This window comes from Mesocricetus auratus, unplaced genomic scaffold, assembly GCF_017639785.1.
Source record: "Mesocricetus auratus isolate SY011 unplaced genomic scaffold, BCM_Maur_2.0 Super-Scaffold_4256, whole genome shotgun sequence".
Taxonomy (NCBI): domain Eukaryota; kingdom Metazoa; phylum Chordata; class Mammalia; order Rodentia; family Cricetidae; genus Mesocricetus; species Mesocricetus auratus.
This window is the reverse complement of record NW_024429182.1, coordinates 78,761,306-78,781,031: the sequence shown is the minus strand read 5'-3', so window position 1 is coordinate 78,781,031 and position 19,726 is coordinate 78,761,306. Positions and strand designations below refer to the sequence as shown.

General features: G+C 38.0%; 1 protein-coding gene across 1 annotated transcript in view; it reads left to right on the top strand.

Moving 5' to 3' along the window:
• Positions 1 to 1,170: 1,170 nt before the first annotated feature.
• LOC101827880 (ATP-binding cassette sub-family A member 3-like) overlaps positions 1,171 to 19,726 on the top strand; it is a 154,479-nt gene continuing 135,923 nt past the window's right edge. Inside the window, 4 exon segments of the mRNA XM_040733185.1 lie at positions 1,171 to 1,315; positions 3,923 to 4,172; positions 6,707 to 6,834; positions 12,257 to 12,398. Coding sequence (XP_040589119.1) covers positions 1,256 to 1,315; positions 3,923 to 4,172; positions 6,707 to 6,834; positions 12,257 to 12,398 — 580 coding nt within the window. The 5' untranslated portion in view covers positions 1,171 to 1,255.

The window sequence follows — 19,726 nt, the reverse complement described above, 5'->3', positions numbered from 1 at the left end:
AGTACTCTTCCTCTCATGAGGTGCAATCATAATATTTTGAGAGTCTTGTAGAGTCCCTCATCTCAATCAGATTTTCCCAGAAGAGAGATAACTTGGAGTCAGATAGAGGAGATGACGAAGGACCAGGAGGAAGAATGTGTAAGAGATGATTTTTTAGTAGATTTTCTTGGATAAATGTTTCTCTATCTCTAAATCAATTGTTAAATTAAGGCTTTTTTAATAGTTGTGTTTTTATTATTATTTTTTAGACAGGGTCTTAATTTAAAGCCTTCACTGGCCTAGAACAGATGATGTAGACTGGTCTGGCCTTACTCTTGAGTGCTAGTATTAAAACTGTGTGCCACCACACCTAGTAATGGTTGTGTTTTTAATTTTCAGCAGTTAAATATCTGTTTTGCTGTTAGAAATAAATGCTGACCTTCTCACATAACCATGCTGCAAGGTCCACCATTCAGTGATTTTTCAAACTGATAGTTCTTAAAATTAATACCATCAGAGCTTAAATGGTATCTGATTTCATACTCTATAGCTAGCATAGAATATGATGATGTATACTAAATGTACAGTAAATAATATGATGGCATTTAAATATGTTTACACATCAGTATTAGAATGGAGTATTATATTCTGAGCATATGAAAACACACTGATTGACACTTTACATTAATTTGCTTTTTTATTTGTTTATGTAATAGTTATTTTATTTGTTTCTGTAAATATTGAAAACAGATTTTTAAAAAAAAATCAAATCCTGTTAGTATTATATCATTTTACCTGGAAAAAATGGAACCACATCTTACTTAACATTTCTCTACTTTCCAGTTTCTTCATTAAATATTAAGAATGTTTTATATTAAGAATACTAATAGAAACCAGGCAGTGGTGACACATGCCTTTAGTCCCAGCACTCGGGAGGCAGAGGTAGGCAGATCTCTGTGAATTCAAGGTCAGCCTGGACTACAAAGTGAGTTCCAGGACAGCCAAGGTTACACTGAGAAACCCTGTCTCTAAAAACCAAAACAACAAAAAAAGAATACTAATAGAAAAATTTAGGAACAATTCAATTTGCTTTATTTCAGACACATAATCTTATAAATTTTGAAGCTAATTAAAAAGAAAAGTAGTAAAAATAAATAATGCCATTGTTTGTTGCTCACATTTTAGGTAACTTACCATTGTAAAAAAAGAAAGAAAGAAAACAAAAAGAAATAATTCCTTTCATCCCTAGAGTCGAGCACACCTTTTTTGTAGGAGGATGAATTGGTTGATAGTCAACCAATTAACAGTTCTTCTCTGGAAAAATTTTACATTAAAGGTAGGTAAAGGCATCCATGGGAATGTCCATAAGAGTTTATTTGTTACATTTCAGTCTGTGTACACCTGTGCATGCACTTTTGAAAAATTCAAAACTGTGGGTAGATCTTCCAATGTATAAAAGCCAACAAATCAATAGTGTAGACATGAAAAAAGTGAGGAGAAGGGAAGAGGTAGTTGAGATAGTATATGAGAATTTCAGAACCCAGGCCTAGTGCTTAGAGGTAGTAATATACAAAGGGTAGGAGAAAATCCCCAGATAAGGTTTTTGTTAAGGGCTTTTGCTGCAGAGAAAAGGGAAGGCAACACAGGGGTGACAGTAGTTCCTGCCTTTAGGTTAGTGTGGAGACTGCTTTTTAAGGTGATCAGAAAAGGCATGTTTATTAAAGTGATGGAGAGAGAAACTACCTAGGGGGATACATGGAAAACTTCCTGGAACTCAGGTACCCTGTTTTCCTTCCTTTTATAGTCTGATGCTTCTGGTCCTCAGAACTGGGGAAGAGAGAGACTAGACAAATCTAGCTTCATTTAACTTTGAATTAATAGTTTTGGACATAACATTTCTCAAGTGATCTCCAAGTCTACGTTCAGTACTGAATAGACTGATCAAAGATTAAAGTAGCAGAGGTGTGAAACAGAATAATAAAGCAGAGATGAGAAAGCTTTTCATTTATTTCAAGTTACATCAAATATCTGCAGAGTCAAAAAGTAGTGTTTTACCAAAGTAGGCTTCAAGTTCTTGAAAAATAACCTAGGCAACTTAATTATAATCCATGTATCACAGATGTTATCTGTAGACTATCTGGTAGAAAACAAATGATATACTATCCAACTGGGTATCGTCTAAAATTAGTTATTTTAAAATCAACATAGAATAAGTGAATCAAGGTGTCTTAAGGTTTTCTTTGGTAAGAATTCTGACCCCTTATTACTCATTTTGAGAGATTTAGAGTTTACTAGTGGTCATTCAAGTGGCTCTGCAAAATTACGGCAATTGTTGTAGCTCTGATCACAAAGACCTTCCAGGCTACAAATACCTAGCCTTGTGGCATAATCTGGTATTTCATAAAAAAACTACTTTTGTTGTGTAACAGGTTAAGGGCCCAGAAGTTTGTTAAGCTTTATTCTTTTACCATTGCCCCATGACCTCATTTTCTAAACACGTTAACAATCACTTAGATTTTGTGACAGAAACATCATGGATTCAGTGATTGTTCTCTCCAGAGAATGATGATGTATAAGAGCCATAGTTTCAAATGCTTACATTTATTAAGCATGTAGCAAGCAAAAGTAAAAGAACAAAAGTAAAGCATCAGATAGGTAGCAAAATTGTGTGCTTACAAATCCAGTAGAAATTGACTGGAGAAGTCCCATTGAGACAGTATACTAGAGTATGTGACTTAGAATCCCAGATAGAGCAGTTTTCCCTTGGGTGAGGAGTTTATGTAAAAGAACAAATATAAAGAAGCAGATAGACAACAAAACATCACATCTGGCCCTTACAAAGTCCAGCAGAAGTAACTGGGGAAGCACTGTTTAAACACCCATGCTGAGGTGCCTGACAGAGAGTACAAGGCAAAACGTCCCCTACATGGATGAGCTTCTGGCTTCTCATTCCCATCACAGGTATATTTATAAAATGAGATAAGCAATAGCAACCTTGTCCCTACCTGTGGGACAATCAGCATGGGACTGGGGACACCTAGGAGAGAAACAGGGGACAAGAGAGAAAAGGAACAGATGACAAGACAGGATTCTGATCAAGCTGACAACCTTTATTTATCCCAAAGGGATTTATATAGGGGAAGTGAGGAGAGGAATGAATGGGGGTGTTAACTGTAGCTTCCATGAGCCTGGTGGAGCAAAGGTCAGTGGGAGGGGTAGGTCATCCTGTGTCCTCTGGTAACCTAACTGCAGGTTCTAACTTTATCTTTCACAATCTACCCTCTCTTGTTCAAGCCTACACCTGAGTGTCTTGGTAATTTACACTAGGCAGATAAGCCGATGAGTCTGTTTTCCTGGAACTTGTTTCCTATCTTAAGAGGTGGTATTTCTGCTGTGTGGCCTGCAGTCATGTCTTCTCTATGAGGAGGGCGTGATAATGCTATGGCTGGATTCTGGTGGAGGTCCCTGACACAACCTCAGTTTTTCTGAAAATGGTTACTTTTACCTGTTCTCAAGGCCATGGGGTTTTTAATGCTGTTAGCTGTGTGCTATTCCATTTCCTCCTCGTCACAGCATCAGGGGGCCAACCTTTACCAGGACAAGGAGTCTGGGAGGACACTTGAGATGAGCATGCTCAAATATAAAGAAGGGGTTCCTTATTCCCATAGTTCACTCTCGGTATGTACAAATAGCACATGACTGTTTGCCAATACAATTTATAATGATGATGCACCTGTTTTTTATATCATCTATAAGATTATTGTGAGAATTGAATGCATATAATATATACCATGCTTTTAATGGCTGGCAGGTCATAAGTTCAGGTCCTGAGCATACATCTTCCCTCTATTCCATGGTGGTTCAGGAGTAAAAATATAATAAAACTCTCATTAGCATTGAATGTGTACTGCTAAGCTAATCAATAACTCTTTTCCTCTTTTAGAAGAGGCAGATGATTAGTTCAGTAACAGAAATCATGGCAGCATTGTTGTTTGTAATAATGCTGTTGATATTCCGTGCGTTCACTGGTATAAACGTTGTTGGACCATATCATTTCACACCTCAACCCATTGCTACCATGCCTTCTTTCATCAAAGATGCCAAGGAATGGGAATTGATTTACACACCTGATATTGATGTGGTATCTGAAATCATTGAAAATGTAAAGAAGAATCTCAACACCACTATAAAAGGTTAGACATTCAAGTTTTCTAGAAAAGACTGCTATATCTATAAAAACAATGCTGAAAGTTAAGGTTGAAGAGGAGCCTATGTCTTACTTTAAGACTTGCAGTGTGATTGTGATAAATAGGTTAGTGTGGAATTGGAGAGACAGACAAATCAATGAGAGAACAGAGAACCCAAAAGTAGATCTATTGCACTAAGACCCCAGAGTGACTTTGACAATGACACACTAGAATGTAGTGAAAGAGAACCTATTCCACAGATAGTACTGGGACAATTGAACACCAATGGGTAAAATACTGAAAATCCATATCTTCTCTAAAATTAACTGAAAATGGGTCATTGACCTAAATGTAAAATGATGACACCTTTAAGAGAGAACATGTGAGAAAATCTTTATGACTTAGAGCTAGTTGATTCCTTAGTCATGATACAAAATTCGTGATCAATAAGGAAGTTGTGAGTTATTTGGATTCCTGTTATATAATGCAGAAGTGCTTGCCCTTGAGTTTAAAAGCCATACTCTGTCTCTTATGGTTGAGTTAAAACTGGTATTTTCCTGCCTTACTGTAATTTCAAAAACAGAGGTCCCTCAACATTTTCTCTTTAGGTTATAGTTTTGTGGAGATTGATTTGGCCGCTTGGAGTTTGTTGGTTTGTTTGCAGTGCTGGAAATTGAACCTAGGGGTCTTATATATGCTAGGCAAGCTTTCTACTAATCTATGTCCTCAGCCCTGGAGCTTTCAATTCTATATAAATTAAAAACTACACCAGCAATATTGTAACTCACAAATATATTTTTGGAAGTTAGGCAAAGATGAAGTTTATTCAAAGAGAAAAATATTGCATTTTTTAAAGAAAAAGAACAGGACAGGGAAGTTATAATTTCAGCAGCTTCCCAGAAGAGGAGAATGAAGAAGAGGAAAAAAAAACCTCATGTTATATGAGTTAAACCAACATGGAGGTTGTCCATATGGTGGATAGCAGCTACATGGTAGGAAGGGGAACATTAGAGAAAGAATAAGCAATCCAAAGTACAAACAACTATGACAGCAAAAATCATGTTTAGCTCTGCTAGAATCAGAAAGACAAAATGAGAGAGGGAGGAAAAGAAGGAAGTAGAGAGAGAAGGCTATGCCTTCCTGACAGACCCAGCTGAACCTTGTAATGACTCTGGGACTGTGCTATGGGGTGAGAAGTCTGGAAAGGAAAAGTACATTTCTCATTAAAAGAATAATTCTCCCTCCCTCTTTCCCTCCCGTCCTCCCTCTCTTTTTTTTAAAGCATGGCTTAAGGAGATTCTGCCTTCTTGGGGTGGGGGGGTGGGATCCCTTGTCCAGGTCATAAATTTACCTAACTGGATTAACTCTTTCATGTTTTGGGTAGCTAGAAATGTTAGATCTCTACTTAAGCCAAAGATTTTCATCCTCTTGATCCAAAGGAACCAGTTTTCCCTTGTTTCTGTATAAGTCTCCCCTCTGAATAGGTAACCCTAAAATACTTTAGGATATGGGCTAAAGTTAGTAAATATTTATAATCCATCTTTATGGGAATCTAGAAATCCAGTTCCACGGATGGTATCAATATCTGTACTGGAGTTCTAGACACTGCCCTCACATAGAAACTTTTAGGCAAGGGTACTCATTTAGGAGGAAGTGCAAAACTAGAACTCCCTTCTAGTATTCCTGTCCACACTTTGTGTAGTCCCTGCCATGAGTGCCCTGTCCAGTTACTGTCACTTGTTCTCATAAACCATTTCTGAAGAGGTAGCCATAACTACCGTTAGGGAATAAGGAAAATGACTGATCTGGCTTCTTGAAGCTGACTGTGGCAAAGGGTGTGGCAGTTGAGGTACTTCTCTAGTGAGCCTATATAAAAGACACCAAAAGTGTATCAATGATTTACATGTCTTAACTCTCAGATGTAGGAAGTAAAAGAAGTCCTTGACTGACAACTGGAAAGAGACTTGAGGGAGAAGTAAAGGCAAGAGTTATTAAAATTACAAGCCTTAGAATGTGAGGGAACCAGGAAAAGCCAAAAGAGAAACATTTTAAATGTCCAAATCACTCCATTAGAATCTCTTCATGGGTTCATAGAGCATGTATCCTCTGTGCTTCTGTTTTTGAGCATACCATACATCTATTTGATGTTTTTGAGTTAGTGGCTCTCAGTTTACTTGGAGTGGTACAAGCACTATAGCAATCATTAGAGTTGTTATCACCTCCAAAGAAACTGCATAGTTTCTGAACTCCACCTTGTTAGGAAAACACTAGAGTGCTTTCTGTCTCTATAAATTGTTATATGTACATTGTGCTACTCGTTCTTCTAACATCACATAATCTTTTCATAGCAAAATTTTATAAAACACCTGTAAGATTTTGTACTCAAAATATCCATTAGTTACTCATGTCAACATTTAAGAAAAAGGCCATTAAGATTCAAAATATTTTTAATAGATTTTATCTGTATAAAGTAGTATCTCATCTCTCAAACAAGAGCATCTGATGTTTTTATTTAAGCAGACAATTTTGTCTCCCTGTAGTTCGAGGTTTTCCTTCAGAAGCTGCGTTTGAGGAGTATATTCTGTTTGATTATACATCTCAGAAAGTGCTGGCTGCTATTGTTTTTGATTGTGGCTTCAAAAACAAAAATGATCCTCTGCCACTTCAGGTAAGAAATTTTGCTTTACAAGGGTTTTCAAGTAAGTTGAATTCTCATAATAATAGTACTTTTAGTGTCTAGGATTTTTTGATGAATTACTTACTATTATAGCCCAATTTTGTCAATGAAGAAAGTATCATTCCTAAGAACAAACTAGTAATATGTAATAAAGCAAAAATATTAATCCATCTGTGAGTGATAATACCTTTGTACACATTACTGATTATAAGGGACCATGATTGTAATTCTTCACTATCAGATTGACTAGATTTAGAATCGCCTAAGAAATCTATAATGGTATTTTCAGAAATGGCCAACTAAGGGAAGAAGACCCATCCTAAATATGGAGAGCAGTATCCCATGGTTGTATAGACAAAATAAAAGGGGGAAAGGAAAAAAGCCAACAGAGTCCTGGCATTTCCCCTTTTTTCTTTCTTGGCTACAGTGTGAACTACTCTGCTCTGCCATGCCTTTCTTAAGCCTCTGAAACTAAGTCAAAATAAATATTTATTCCTTAAAATTGTTTCTGTCAGATACTATGGTCACAGCAACACAAAACATACAGGAGGGTACTGTAGACTAAGGGGAACCCTTAATTAATCAGTGTTTGTCATAGTACATACAGAGTGGAAAAGATGTGTTTTAAGTCAGAGGCATTTTATTAGCAGACAGATGAACTCAAATCCTTTCTTTGAATCAAAGACAGAAAATAATTCCTTTTATAAATCTCTAGAAAACTTGAATACTTAGCTGCATCAATTCAGCCTTGGGATATTGGGACTGAAGAAAAGCTGATGGTGTTTACAGAAAGAGTAAAGAACAGTACTTTGAATTTGGAATCTCTAGCAAAATTTATAGGCATCCCATCTGGTGGTTAGAGAAATAAGCAATCAATCTATAGACTCTAGAAATGGAGCAACACCCACTTTTCCTAAGGTGCTTTTCAGAAGGCAGAAGTAGGATCCATATATTTTAATGTTTATCCTGTATTTTCAAGGCTTTGTTCATCTGTGTCAGCTTTCTCTCTGTAACATAAAGCTGTGTATCTGTTAATGAGGATTTAGGCACATATATATTTTCTCAGTATACATTGACTCAAAGTATCTGTGGTAGTTTGAATGAAAATGGCCCCCATAGGCCCTTAGGGAGTGGCACTATTGAGAGGTATGACCTTGTTGGAGTTAGGTATGGCTTTGTTGGAGACAGGCTTTGAGGTCTTAGTTGCTCAAGTCACACACAGTGTGTCATTCTTTTCCTGCTTCCTGCAGATCCAGATGTAGAACTCTCAGTTCATTCTCGAGTACCATGTCTGCTTGTGTGCCAGCCACCATGCTTCCCACCTTGATGACAATGAGGCAAACCTCTGAAGTGCAAGCCAGTCCCTGTGGGTGGTGTTTTCCTGTCTCAACTGCCTGCTTCCAAATAACTGGCTGCTGCTTCCCAAATAACTGTCTTGGAGACTTAATATAAATTATAAATGCTCAACCAATAGCTCATGCTTGCTACTAGCTAACTCTTACACTTAAATTAAACCATATTTCTTATCTATGCTTTGCCACATGTCTTGGTACCTTTTCTCAGTACTGCATGCCCATCTTGCTTCTCTTCATGTTATTGTAACTCTACTGACTCTGCCCTTTTTCATCCCAGCATCCTTAGTTTGGTTGCCCCACCTATACTTCTTGTTTATCTACCAGCCAATCAGTGTTTTATGAAACCAATTTGAGTGACAAATGAATCATTATCCATTCGTCCACATCTGGCACCCCACATGTGGCATGAATCCACAACCCTGAGATTAAGAGTCTCATGCTCTACCAACTGAACTAGCCGGTGTCAAACTTACATCCTTTACTTTTGCTAGGATGAATAGTTGCTGTTATCATTATAGGTGTCTTTAAACTACTGTGACCTGTGATCATCATGGATGCTGACATCTGGTTTGAGTTTGGAGAAGTACTTGCTTTGGCTATAGACTTTGAGGCAGTAGAAGTCATGTGTGGTGAGACCCCTGGTGTTGACATTTTAGCAATAGTTGTAGGTTTCACAGTGACAGTTGTAACATTTCTCAACATTTCTCGGCAGTCCTGAAGTTACGGTGCTGCTATTAACCTCATTGGTCTGGTTGGAAGCCACAGTGATATTCCCTGTCATGTTAGTACTGGAGGTCAGCAGAGGCATAGAATCCTTTCCTCTTGGAGAGCCCTGAAGGTCTGCACCATCTGCCATGGTCCCTGACAGTGCCAGCACCTACAGCACGCTCAGCAGCAGCAGTGCACCCCGCAAACACAGTGCCTTCGTTCCCCAGGCCCCTGAGCACCCACAGAAACTGCACCTCCATGCACGCAACTGCTCTGTGTCCCCTTCTGCAAAGACTTTGGGTGACTGTCCAGGTGGCCTGCTGTCTCTGTCTTTGTTCCACATTTTGGAAGTTGCTCGCCTGTACTTCCTGCCTACCTAGTATTGTTATCCTCCTCCTCAGGTCTTTGATGAGGCTGAAGATTAGATTGTCACAATTATTTTTCTTTCTTCCTAAATAGAAATATTAGATATAAGACTTAGACTTTCCAGTTTAGGACAACTCTATAGTAATCTCTGTTATGCCTTTACTCTAGGACTGGATATGTAGTTTTTACCATTTGCTCAAGCTGCTTCACTGGCAATAGGTCTTAATTGTGTTTGTTCTTATTTTTCCTTCTCCTAGAGCTTACTTGATATTTGCTATATAGTTTTGTATCAAGCCTAAATCTTTTTCTTTACACTAAAAGGGTAATTGTAGTGAGATATCCACCCTTCCCTCTGACCACCCTCATTTGGGTTTGGTCACAGGTTGAGTGCATGAGGGGGGTGAGTTTTAGGTCTGGGGTGTGGGCAGATAGGTGGCTCTCTCTTGCGGGTCTGTGTGGTGGCCATCTATTTCTTCTGTGACTTCTCCCCAAAATAAATTTTATTTAAGACTAATACCTAGTCCTGTGAGTCATTATCCATTCCTCCAGAGACAAATATTTACATTTACTGAAATGGAAAAATTAATAAAAATCTAATAACTTAGACTCCCAAAGCCCAAATAGAAAAAGAAAAACTCTTATGCCTTTCAGCCCAACAGATAAGACTAAACAAAGAACTGAATACATGACTAGCCTGCGAACAGATAACACATGCCAACTGTGTCAACATTTCTCTGTCCTAAAGAAGATCAGAGAGTTATCAATTCGAAGTTGTAAACGTCCCTGGCCCAGGAGATAATTAACAAACTTATTTCCTCTGAGGCATCCTGCTTAATTGCATCCTGCCTGAAACATACAGTTATTGTTTCATCCTATGTAACCATGAAAGCTTTGTAATCTCAAGACATCCAGTCTTTTGAACTTTCCCTCTAAACCTCCCCTCAGCCAAAAAAGAGCATTCTGCTTGTTCCTGAATGGGCAGAATTGGGGCTGCAGTTTGAAATAAAAAGAAACTTTTGTTTTTACATTCAGTGTGTTGCTTCCTCGGTGGTGGATTTTGGGGGTTCTGCAATCTGGGCATAACAGTACAAGAGCATTATTCCACAGCAAGCCCCCAATGAAGTGTTTTCCTTTATAAAAATTGCTGAGGTCATGGTGTTTTAGCAGCAATAAAACCCTAACTAAGACAGTATCTTCAAGTTTTATTCTCCCTACCTACAGACCATTCTCAAATCTTTGAAATTCTCAATGCTAAAATTCCCATAAATTTTCTCTAGTGCTAAGCTTATTTTGATAATTTTCTTTCTAAAATTTTATTTATTAATATTATTGTGTGTAATGTGTGTGAGTATAGGCACTCAGCCACCACCATAACATGTAGAGATCAGGGGACAACTTTGGAGACTCAGTTCTCTCCTTCCACTGTGGGTTGTGGGAATCAAACATAGTTCTTCAGGCTTACACAGTAAGTACTTTTACCCCCAGGGCCATCTTGACAGTCTTGTTTTCATGGTTTTCTAAATGAATACTAATAGATACCAATTTCTTTATTTTCCTGACAAAACCTTTTATTTATCCATGTGACTATCCCAGTGTACCTGTTCAATCTTAGATGAGACCCTGTCATTATCCCAAGTAAAAGACTGCAGTGTGGGTACTTGTCATGGATCCATAGGTAAAAGTGCTTGCCTTGAAAGTCTGATAAGCTGAGGTTGATCCTTGGAACCCGTGGCAGAAGGAAACAACCAACTCCTGGAAGATATCCTCTAATCTCCACATACAGGCCATGCCATGATCATACATACATATACACACACACAGTAATAATAATACATTTGAAAAAAATTAGAAAATTCCAGTGGCTTACATGGCCATCCAGATGTGACTCTGTCCCCAAATCTGCAAATTTTTACTATTTATCCAAGAAGCTCCATACTGATACTATGTATTTCTGCTTCTGGGACTTGGACATGGTGTTGTTCCTGTGAATTTTCATTCAGCTTATAGTTGTTCTTTTATAATAACCTATGCATATTTCTAGTAGTCAAACAGCTTTTAGGGAAAACAGACAATTCTGTAGGTTTTCAACAGGGATTTTAATATAAGGAAATGTTTCATTTTTGTTTGTTTGGTTGGTTGATTTTGGTTTTGATTTTCTGGACATGCTTTCTCTGTATTGCTCGCTCTGTAGACCACAGAGATTGGTCTGCCTCTGCCTCCCAAGTGCTGGGATTAAAGGTGTGTGCCACCAATGTCTATCTAGGAAATGTTTTATTCATAATATTTAAGTATAACTTGAAGTCACTGTTAGCTAACAATGTAAAGTGTCTAACATGCTTTCCCAGTTGGGTGAACCATTCCTCCCTCTCCTGAGCCCTTAGTTGTTAGGTGTGCCATTTTCTGTTCATCCTACAAGGATTGGATTCAAGTGCCTGTTTGTCTATAGTTCTTCATTTATTGCTCAGCTTTTTATTATGCCAATATAAGTAAAAAAAGGTAGCTTACTGGGGGCTGGAGAGATGACTCAGCACTTAAGAGCAGTGCTTGCTCTTCCAAAGGTCCTGAGTTCAATTCCCAGTAAACACATGGTGGCTCACAACCACCTGTAATAAGAGTTGGTGTTCTCCTCTGGCTTGCAGGCATACATGCAAGCAGAACACTGTATACATAATAAATAAGTCTTTTAAAAAAGGTGGCTTATATTTCTATAATATAATTTTATATTATCTCATTGCATGCCCTTGAGAGTCTTTTCATGCCTGTCTTTTTATGTGTTTTCTGTATTTTGAGTAGAATTGAAATGTATCTAGTGTGCATGCGTTCTCTACCCTGCTTATTGTAAATGCTGGGCATTCAGAATTTAACAAATTAATTTCATCCTTAAAGTCACATGTTTTTCTACTAAGGTGTAACTTTATGGCTAAAATTTTCTTTTAAGTTTCTTTTTGGCTTTCAGCATATATGATTTCTCTTCATACTTTCAGATAAAATATTATTTGCGTTTTGTTGGTGTGCAGAGGACCATCTTGTGGCCAGACAAGACAGGCTGGAAAACAACATTTCTTTTTCCTAACCACCCTTCTCTACAACCCAGGAATCCAAATTTTCCTGATGGAGGAAGTCCTGGTAAGCAGATCCTTATTTTATCAAAATGGTCACATGCTAGTGCATACATATACTTGTATTTATTTAACAAATGAGAAATGTTTATTCTTCATGGTAATTAGAATTTATATTGTAACAATATGACTTTTTACTCTTAACTCTTGATAAACTTATATATCATTGTATCTACTTCCAGTTCTCATGCCAGTATTATTTTTATTTTAATTTTATTCAAATGTATTTGCTATATATGTGTGGTGGTTTGAAAGAAAATGGCTCCCATTTTCTTTAATTGGCTGATTAAGCCAATTAAAAATTTTGAGTCCTTTTTCATTGATGGTCAGACCAAGAACTGGCTCCTGCCTCTGAAAACTCTGTTGATGCCCAAGCTGGGGTACAGTGTTTTTAAAGACAAAACCATAGTTACGTCAGTGCTCAAGGTGTGTGTTTTGGAGGTATATTAATGAGGGATTTAGAGTAACCTAGTAACATCTTTCTTTGTAAGACTTGATGGTGACTTCTAGATACTGTGTAATATGTTTGGATTATGTTCAAGGTCATGGACTGTCTCTGAAGCATTGCTAAAGCAGAGAAGGCTATTGGTGGAGGATGGAAGCCTAAGAAGTGACTAAGCAGACATAGAGTTGGGACAGGATCCTGTTATCTTCATCATTTCAATTTAATACTTCTTTATTGCTAAATAATATTTCTGTTCTCTTCATCTGTTCATCTACTGATGAATATCTAGGCAGACTCTGTATCTCAGCTCTATGAAGACTGCCACAGTAAACCTGAGCATGCATCTATCTCCTTGTTATGGCAACTTACTTCTTTTGAATACATATGTAGAACAAGAGTAGCTATATTTTTCCCTTTATTGAAAATAGTTTCTTTTCTCACATAATATATCCTGATTACAGTCTCCCCTCCCTCTACTCCTCCCTACCTCCCTTATCATCTGATCCACAATGTTTCTGTCTCTCATTAGAAATGAATAGCCTTCTAAGAGATAACAACAAAACGTAACAAAAAATAAGATAAAGTGAAACCCATCACATCAAAGTTGGACAAGGCAAACCAACAAAAGGAAAACAGCCTGAAGAGAAGGCAAATGAATCAGAGACCCACTCATTCACACACTCAGGAATCCCACAAAAACATTAATCTGGAAAATATAACATAATGTATACACAGAGAACCTGCTGCAGACCATGATAGGCCCTATGCATGCTGCCTTGGTCTCTGTGAGTTCATATAAGCTTTGATCATGTTGATTTAGAGGGTATTGTTTTCTTGATGTCCTCCATCCCCTCTGACTCCCATAACTAATTCCACCTCTTCTTCCATGAAGTTCCTTGAGCTCTGCCAGATGGGAATGATTTGATAATGCTATCCTATTTAGAGTTGAGTGTTCAAAGTCTCTTACTCTGAATAACGCATGGCTGTGGGTCTCTGTATTTGTTCCCATCTGCTGCAGGGGTAAGCTTCTCTGATGATGGCTGAGCAGAAATCTGATCTGTGAGTATAGCAAAATGTCATAAGGGATCAGTATGCTTCTCTCTCTCTCTCTCTCTCTCTCTCTCTCTCTCTCTCTCTCTCTCTCTCTCTCTCTCTCTTCCTCCCTCTCTTCCTCTCTCCCTCCCTCCCCCTCTTCCTCTCTCTTTCTTTCTTTTCTTTTGGAACAGAAGTATTTGGTTTACCCTAGGTCTCTGGGATATCTTTGATCTACTTGAAGTTGAGTCTTGTGCAAGGTGATAAGTTTTAATCTATTTGGATTCTTTTACATACAGCCATCCAAATTGACCAGCACCATTTGTTGAAGATGCTGTCTTTCTTTTCCAAGCTATGTTTTTGGCTTCTTTATCAAAAATTAGGTTTCCATATGTGTGTGGATTTATGTCTTTGTCTTCAGTTCAACTCCATTGATCAACATGTCTATTTTTTGTGCCAATACAATGCTGTTTTTGTTACTATAGCTCTGTAGTACAACTTGAAGTCAGGAATGGTGATAACTCTAGCAGTTCTTTTATTATTCACAATTGTTTTAGCTACATGGGTTTTTATGTTTCCACATGAAGTTGCAAATTGTCCTTTTGAGATCTGTGACAAATTGTGTGGGAATTTTGATGGGGATTGTGTTGAATATGTAGATTGTTGTAAATAGGATGGCCATTTTTTAAAAATAAATTTATTTGTTTATTTTACATCACAGGCAAAGTTTCCCCTCCCTCCTCTCCTACCATTCCCTCCCCCATTCTCCCTTTTCCCACCCTCCAACCCACTCCTCCTCTGTTTCTGTTTTGGAAAGGTCAGGTCACCCATGAGTATCAACTAAACATGGCATATCAAGTTGCAGTAAGACTAAACAACCCCCTCCCTTGTGTTTTAAGCCTGGGTAAGGTGACCCAGGATGGGGAGTAGGATCCCAAAAGACAGTAAGAGTCAGAGACAGCCCCACTTCCCACTGTTAGTCCCAGAAGAGGACCAAGCTACATAACTAACATATGCAGAGTGCCTAGGTCATTCCCATGCAGGATCTCTGGTTGTTGGTTCAGTCTCTGTGAGCCCCTATGATCCAATTTAGTTGATTCTGTGAGTTTTCTTATGATGTCCTTGACCTCTCTGGCTCCTATCATCCTTTCTCCTCCTCTGCAAGATTCCCTGAGCTCCTAAGGATTGACTGTGAGTCTATGTAGTTGGTTGTTTTTCTCTTTCCTCTTTGACTCTTTTGGAGGACCTACCATCCAGGTCCCAAATAATCATACATGGAAACATTTTCTTACTTATAAATGCCTGACCTTAGCTTGGCTTGTTTCTAACCAACTTTTCTTAACTTAAATTATCCTGTCTACCTTATGTCTCAGGGCTTTAACCTTTTCTATTACTGTATACCTTTCTTCTTACTCCGTGGCTTACCTTGTAGCTGAGCAGCTGGCCCCTGGAGTCTTCCTCTGCTCCTTTCTTTCATACCTCAATCTTTTCTCCCCAGATTTCTCCTATTTATTCTCTCTGCCTGTCAGCCCTACCTGTCCTTTCTCCTGCCTAGCTATTGGTCATTCAGCTCTTTATGAGACCAATCAGGTGTTTTAGACAAGCAAAGTAACACAGCTTCATAGAGTTAAACAAATGCAACAAAAGAATGCAACATATTTTCATCATTAAAACAATATTCTACAGCATAAACAAATGTAGCACATCTTAAAATAATATTCTACAATTGAACTGTATCTGTTTCCATCAGTTGCTGGATGACACCTCTCTGATGACAATGGACTAGGCACCAATCTGGTCACAGGAGATAGCCAGATCCAGCTGTGTATCTGCTGTTGCTAGAAGTGTAATCTAGGATCTTCCTTGTAGATGCAATGGATGGCCATTTTTATTATATTAATCCTGACCCATTAGTATAAGTATTGCAGCTTGGATGAAAAGGAATCCTGGCAGTTGGGAGCCAAGAAGTACCACAAAGTCACTATATACATAAACGTAACAGCTTACAGCCCTACTCCAAGGAAATGTTTCTCCCAAGTAACAGCTTTGCTCTTGGGCAGGGGAAGGTTTCCCCAGGGAAAGTGTTACAGTTCTGCTCCTCTCTTCTCTGCTCCAGCTGCAGCAAGGAAAAGTTGTTACTTGTCTGCTCCACTCCACTCTGGGGAAAGAAGGTCTCACCCAAGCCTCATTCAAGAGATTTCCTGGGAGGGAAGAGTTCAGGAGGGTGGCTGCCTCTGCCATGGTAGTAAAAGGCAACAGCAAAGTGAACAGGCAGAGGGTTTATATATGGCTTCTTAGGGGTGTTTTTCTAAGGTGATTTTCAGGGTGGGAATTGGTTGGATTTTAGTCCCTGAGCTTTGACAAATTCAGAAATTGGCTGTATTTCATGCTCTGGAATTAGTTGGTTTTCCTGCTTAGGGTTGGTTGTTTTTTGTACTGAGTTAGTCATGGGCAGAGTATGTTTCTTGGGCTCTGGTTTCATGGCCAAAACACGTGAGGGTGTGTTTTGGCTGGCCCTTTTACCCTACAATGAGCATAGGCTGTCTTCCCAGCTTCTGATGTTTCTTTCTTCAAAGACTCAAAGTGTTATTCATACAAATAATGCTTTCTTGTTGACTGAGCAACTGCACATGAATCTACTGATTATTGTCTGTGGCCCCAATGCCCCACAGTCAGCACCCTGCCAGCCACTCAGGCCATGGCCAAGCGGGGCTTCCAGTCCCATGGCCCCAGCTCTTCTGTGGCCTTGTTATGTAGGTTTAAATTAAGTCTCAATTGTTCTGTTTACCAACAAGGACTTGAAGTTAGATGTGGGAGTGAAAACCTGTTAGGTCAGAGAAGATGAGAAGCAACCAGCTGACCTTGCTTTTTGGCCAGAGATGCATCTCTTCTCTCATCCCAGAACCAGAGGGAAGCTCAAACTCTAATCCCTGCCCTTTCCTCCCTGTGTGTCATCTTTATCCAGAGTCCTGTCTTCTCTATAGCTAATTCTGGCCAGGTAGTTGCTGGCTCTCCCTCCTGATTCAAGATAAACTTCACAGTGTGGAGTATCACATTGCTATCAAAATACCCCACAAAATACAACTCTTTTACTTGCTTGTTTTGAATTACTATGTTGAATAGGCATGGAGAGAGTCTTTGTCTTGTTCCTGATTTTAGTGGAATTGTTTTGAGTTTCTTTCCATTTCATTTGATGTTTGCTATAGGCTTGTTGGAAATTGCCTTTATTATGTTTATGTATATTCTTTGTATGTCTAATTTCTTAAGGACTTCTATCATGATGGATGTTGGATTGTCACAAAAGCATTTTCTGCATATAATGAGATGATTTTGTCTTTTTCTCTCAATTTGTTTATATAGTGGATTACATTTATTGATTTTTGTATATTGAATCATCCCTGTATCTCTGGGATAAAGCCTACTTGATCATGGTAGATGATCTTTTTGATGTGTTCCTGGATTCACTTTGCAAGTGTCTTATTTCCTATTTTTGTATCTGTGATCATAAGGAAAATTGGTCTGTAATTCTCTTTCTTTGGTGAGACTTCATGTGGTTTGAATATCAGGGTAACTGTGGCCTCATATAATGAATTGGGCAGTGCTCCTTCTGTTTCTATTTTGTGAAGTAATTTGAGGAGTACTGGTATTATCTCTTTTTTGAAAATCTGGTAGAATTATACATTAAAACTACCTGGCTCTTGGCTTTTTTGGTGGGGGTGGAAAACTTTTAATGACTGCTTCTACTTCACTAGGCATTGTAAGTCTATTTAAATTGCTTATCTGATCTTGATTTGGTAAGTTTTATCTACTGAGAAATTTATCCATTTCTTTTAGGTTTTCCAATTTGGTAGATTACAGGTTTTTAAAGTATGTTCTTTAGATTCTCTGAATTTCTTCAATGTCTGTTGTTATGTCCTCCCTTTTCATTTCTGAACTGGTTAATTTGGATGTTCTCTTCCCATCTTTGAGTTACTTGTATAAGGGATTGTCTATCTTGTTTTATTTTAAATAATTGTTTCATTAATTCTTTATTTTGTTATCTTTGATTCTATTTTATTTATTTCAGCCCTGAGTTTGATCATTTCTTACCATCTACTCCTATTGGGGATGCCCACTTCTTTTTCTTCTAAAGCTTTCAGATGTAATGTTAAGCTGCTAGTGTAGGTCCTTCAGTTTTTGTTTTCGTTTTTTTAATGTAGGCACATAGTGCTATGAACTTGCCTCTTAGCACAGCTTTCATTTTGTTCGTTAAGTTTGGGTATGCTGTGTATTGATTTTCATTGAATTTTAGAAAGTATTTTTTCTGTCTGGACCCATTTTTTTCTTTCAATAAAGGAGTTGTTCAGTTTCTGTGAGTCTGTTGTTTCTGTGGTTGTTAAAATCCATGGTGTTCTGATAGGACTCAAGGAGTTATTTCAGTTTTATTGTAGTTGTGTCCAAGTATAACCATGAGGTACTGAGAAGAAAGTATATTCTTTTGTGTTTCCGTTTCCTTAAATTGTTCCATAAATATCTGTTAGGTTAATTTTATTTATAATGTATGCTACTACCATTTCTCTGTTTAATTTTTGTCTGGATGACCAGTCCATTGATGAGAGTCGTGTATTGGAATCTCTCACTATCAGTGTGTGTGGGGCAATATGTGATTTAAGCTGTTGTAGTGTTTCTTTTACAAAAATGGGTGCCTGTGTATTTGAGGCATAGATGTTAAGAATTAAAATGTCATCTTGGTGGAAGTTTTTCTTTGGTGAGTATGTAGTGTCTTTTCTCATCTCTTTTGTTTAGTTTTGTTTTAAAGTCTATTTTGTTAGATATTAAAATGGCTACACCACCTTGCTTCCTAAGTTAATTTGCATGGAATATCTTTTTCTAACCTTTTACCCTGATATTGAGGTGTGCTTCTCAGATACAGAGAAATATGGATCCTGTTTTTATATCCATCCTGTTTGTCTGTGTCTTTTTATTGGGGAATTGAGACCATTGATATTAAGAGATATTAATGACCAATGATTATTGATTCCTCTTATTTTGTTGTTGTTGTTGGTGGTGGTGGTGGTAGACAGTGTGTGTGTGTTTTCTTTCTTTTAGTTTTGCTGTTGTTAGATTATTCCCTATAATTTCACGGGTATAATTAACCTCCTTGAGCTCTAGTTTTCTTTCTTGGACCTTCTGTAGGGCAGGATTTGTAGATAGATATTGTTGAAGTTTGATTTTATCACGGAATATCTTATTTTCTCCATCTATGGTAGTTGAAAGTTTTGCTGTATATAGTAGTCTGAGCGGGCATATGTGGTCTCTTTGAGTCCAGAGTAGAACATCTGTCCAGGTTTTTCGACTTTTAGAGTCTCCATTGAGAAGTCAGATGTAATTATAATAGGTCTACCTTTATATGTCACTTTTTCCCTGGAAACTTTTAATATTCTTTCTTTGTTCTCTATGTTTACTGATTTGATTATTATTTGCTAAGGAGACTTTGTTTTCTGGTCCAATCTACTTGGTGTTCTGAAGATGGAGATTTCTGTTCCACCTGGTCCCACAGCCAATTTGCCCCAAATAAACACACACACTCTACATTAATTATTAAACTGTTTGGCCAATGACTAGCACTTCTTACTGGATCACTCTCTCTTAATTATTAACCCATTTCTATTAATCTAAGTATTCCCATGTGCTCTTGACTTACCGGGTAATGCCCTGGCATGATACTCCTGCCTCTGCATGGTTTCTGCTTGGCAGCTCCTCTCGCCTTCCTCTCACTAGCCTTCTCCTTGTCTCATAGCCCCACATATGCTTCCTGTCTACCTACTGTTTTATTCATCAACCAATAAGAGAAACATATATACAGGAGGACATTCCAC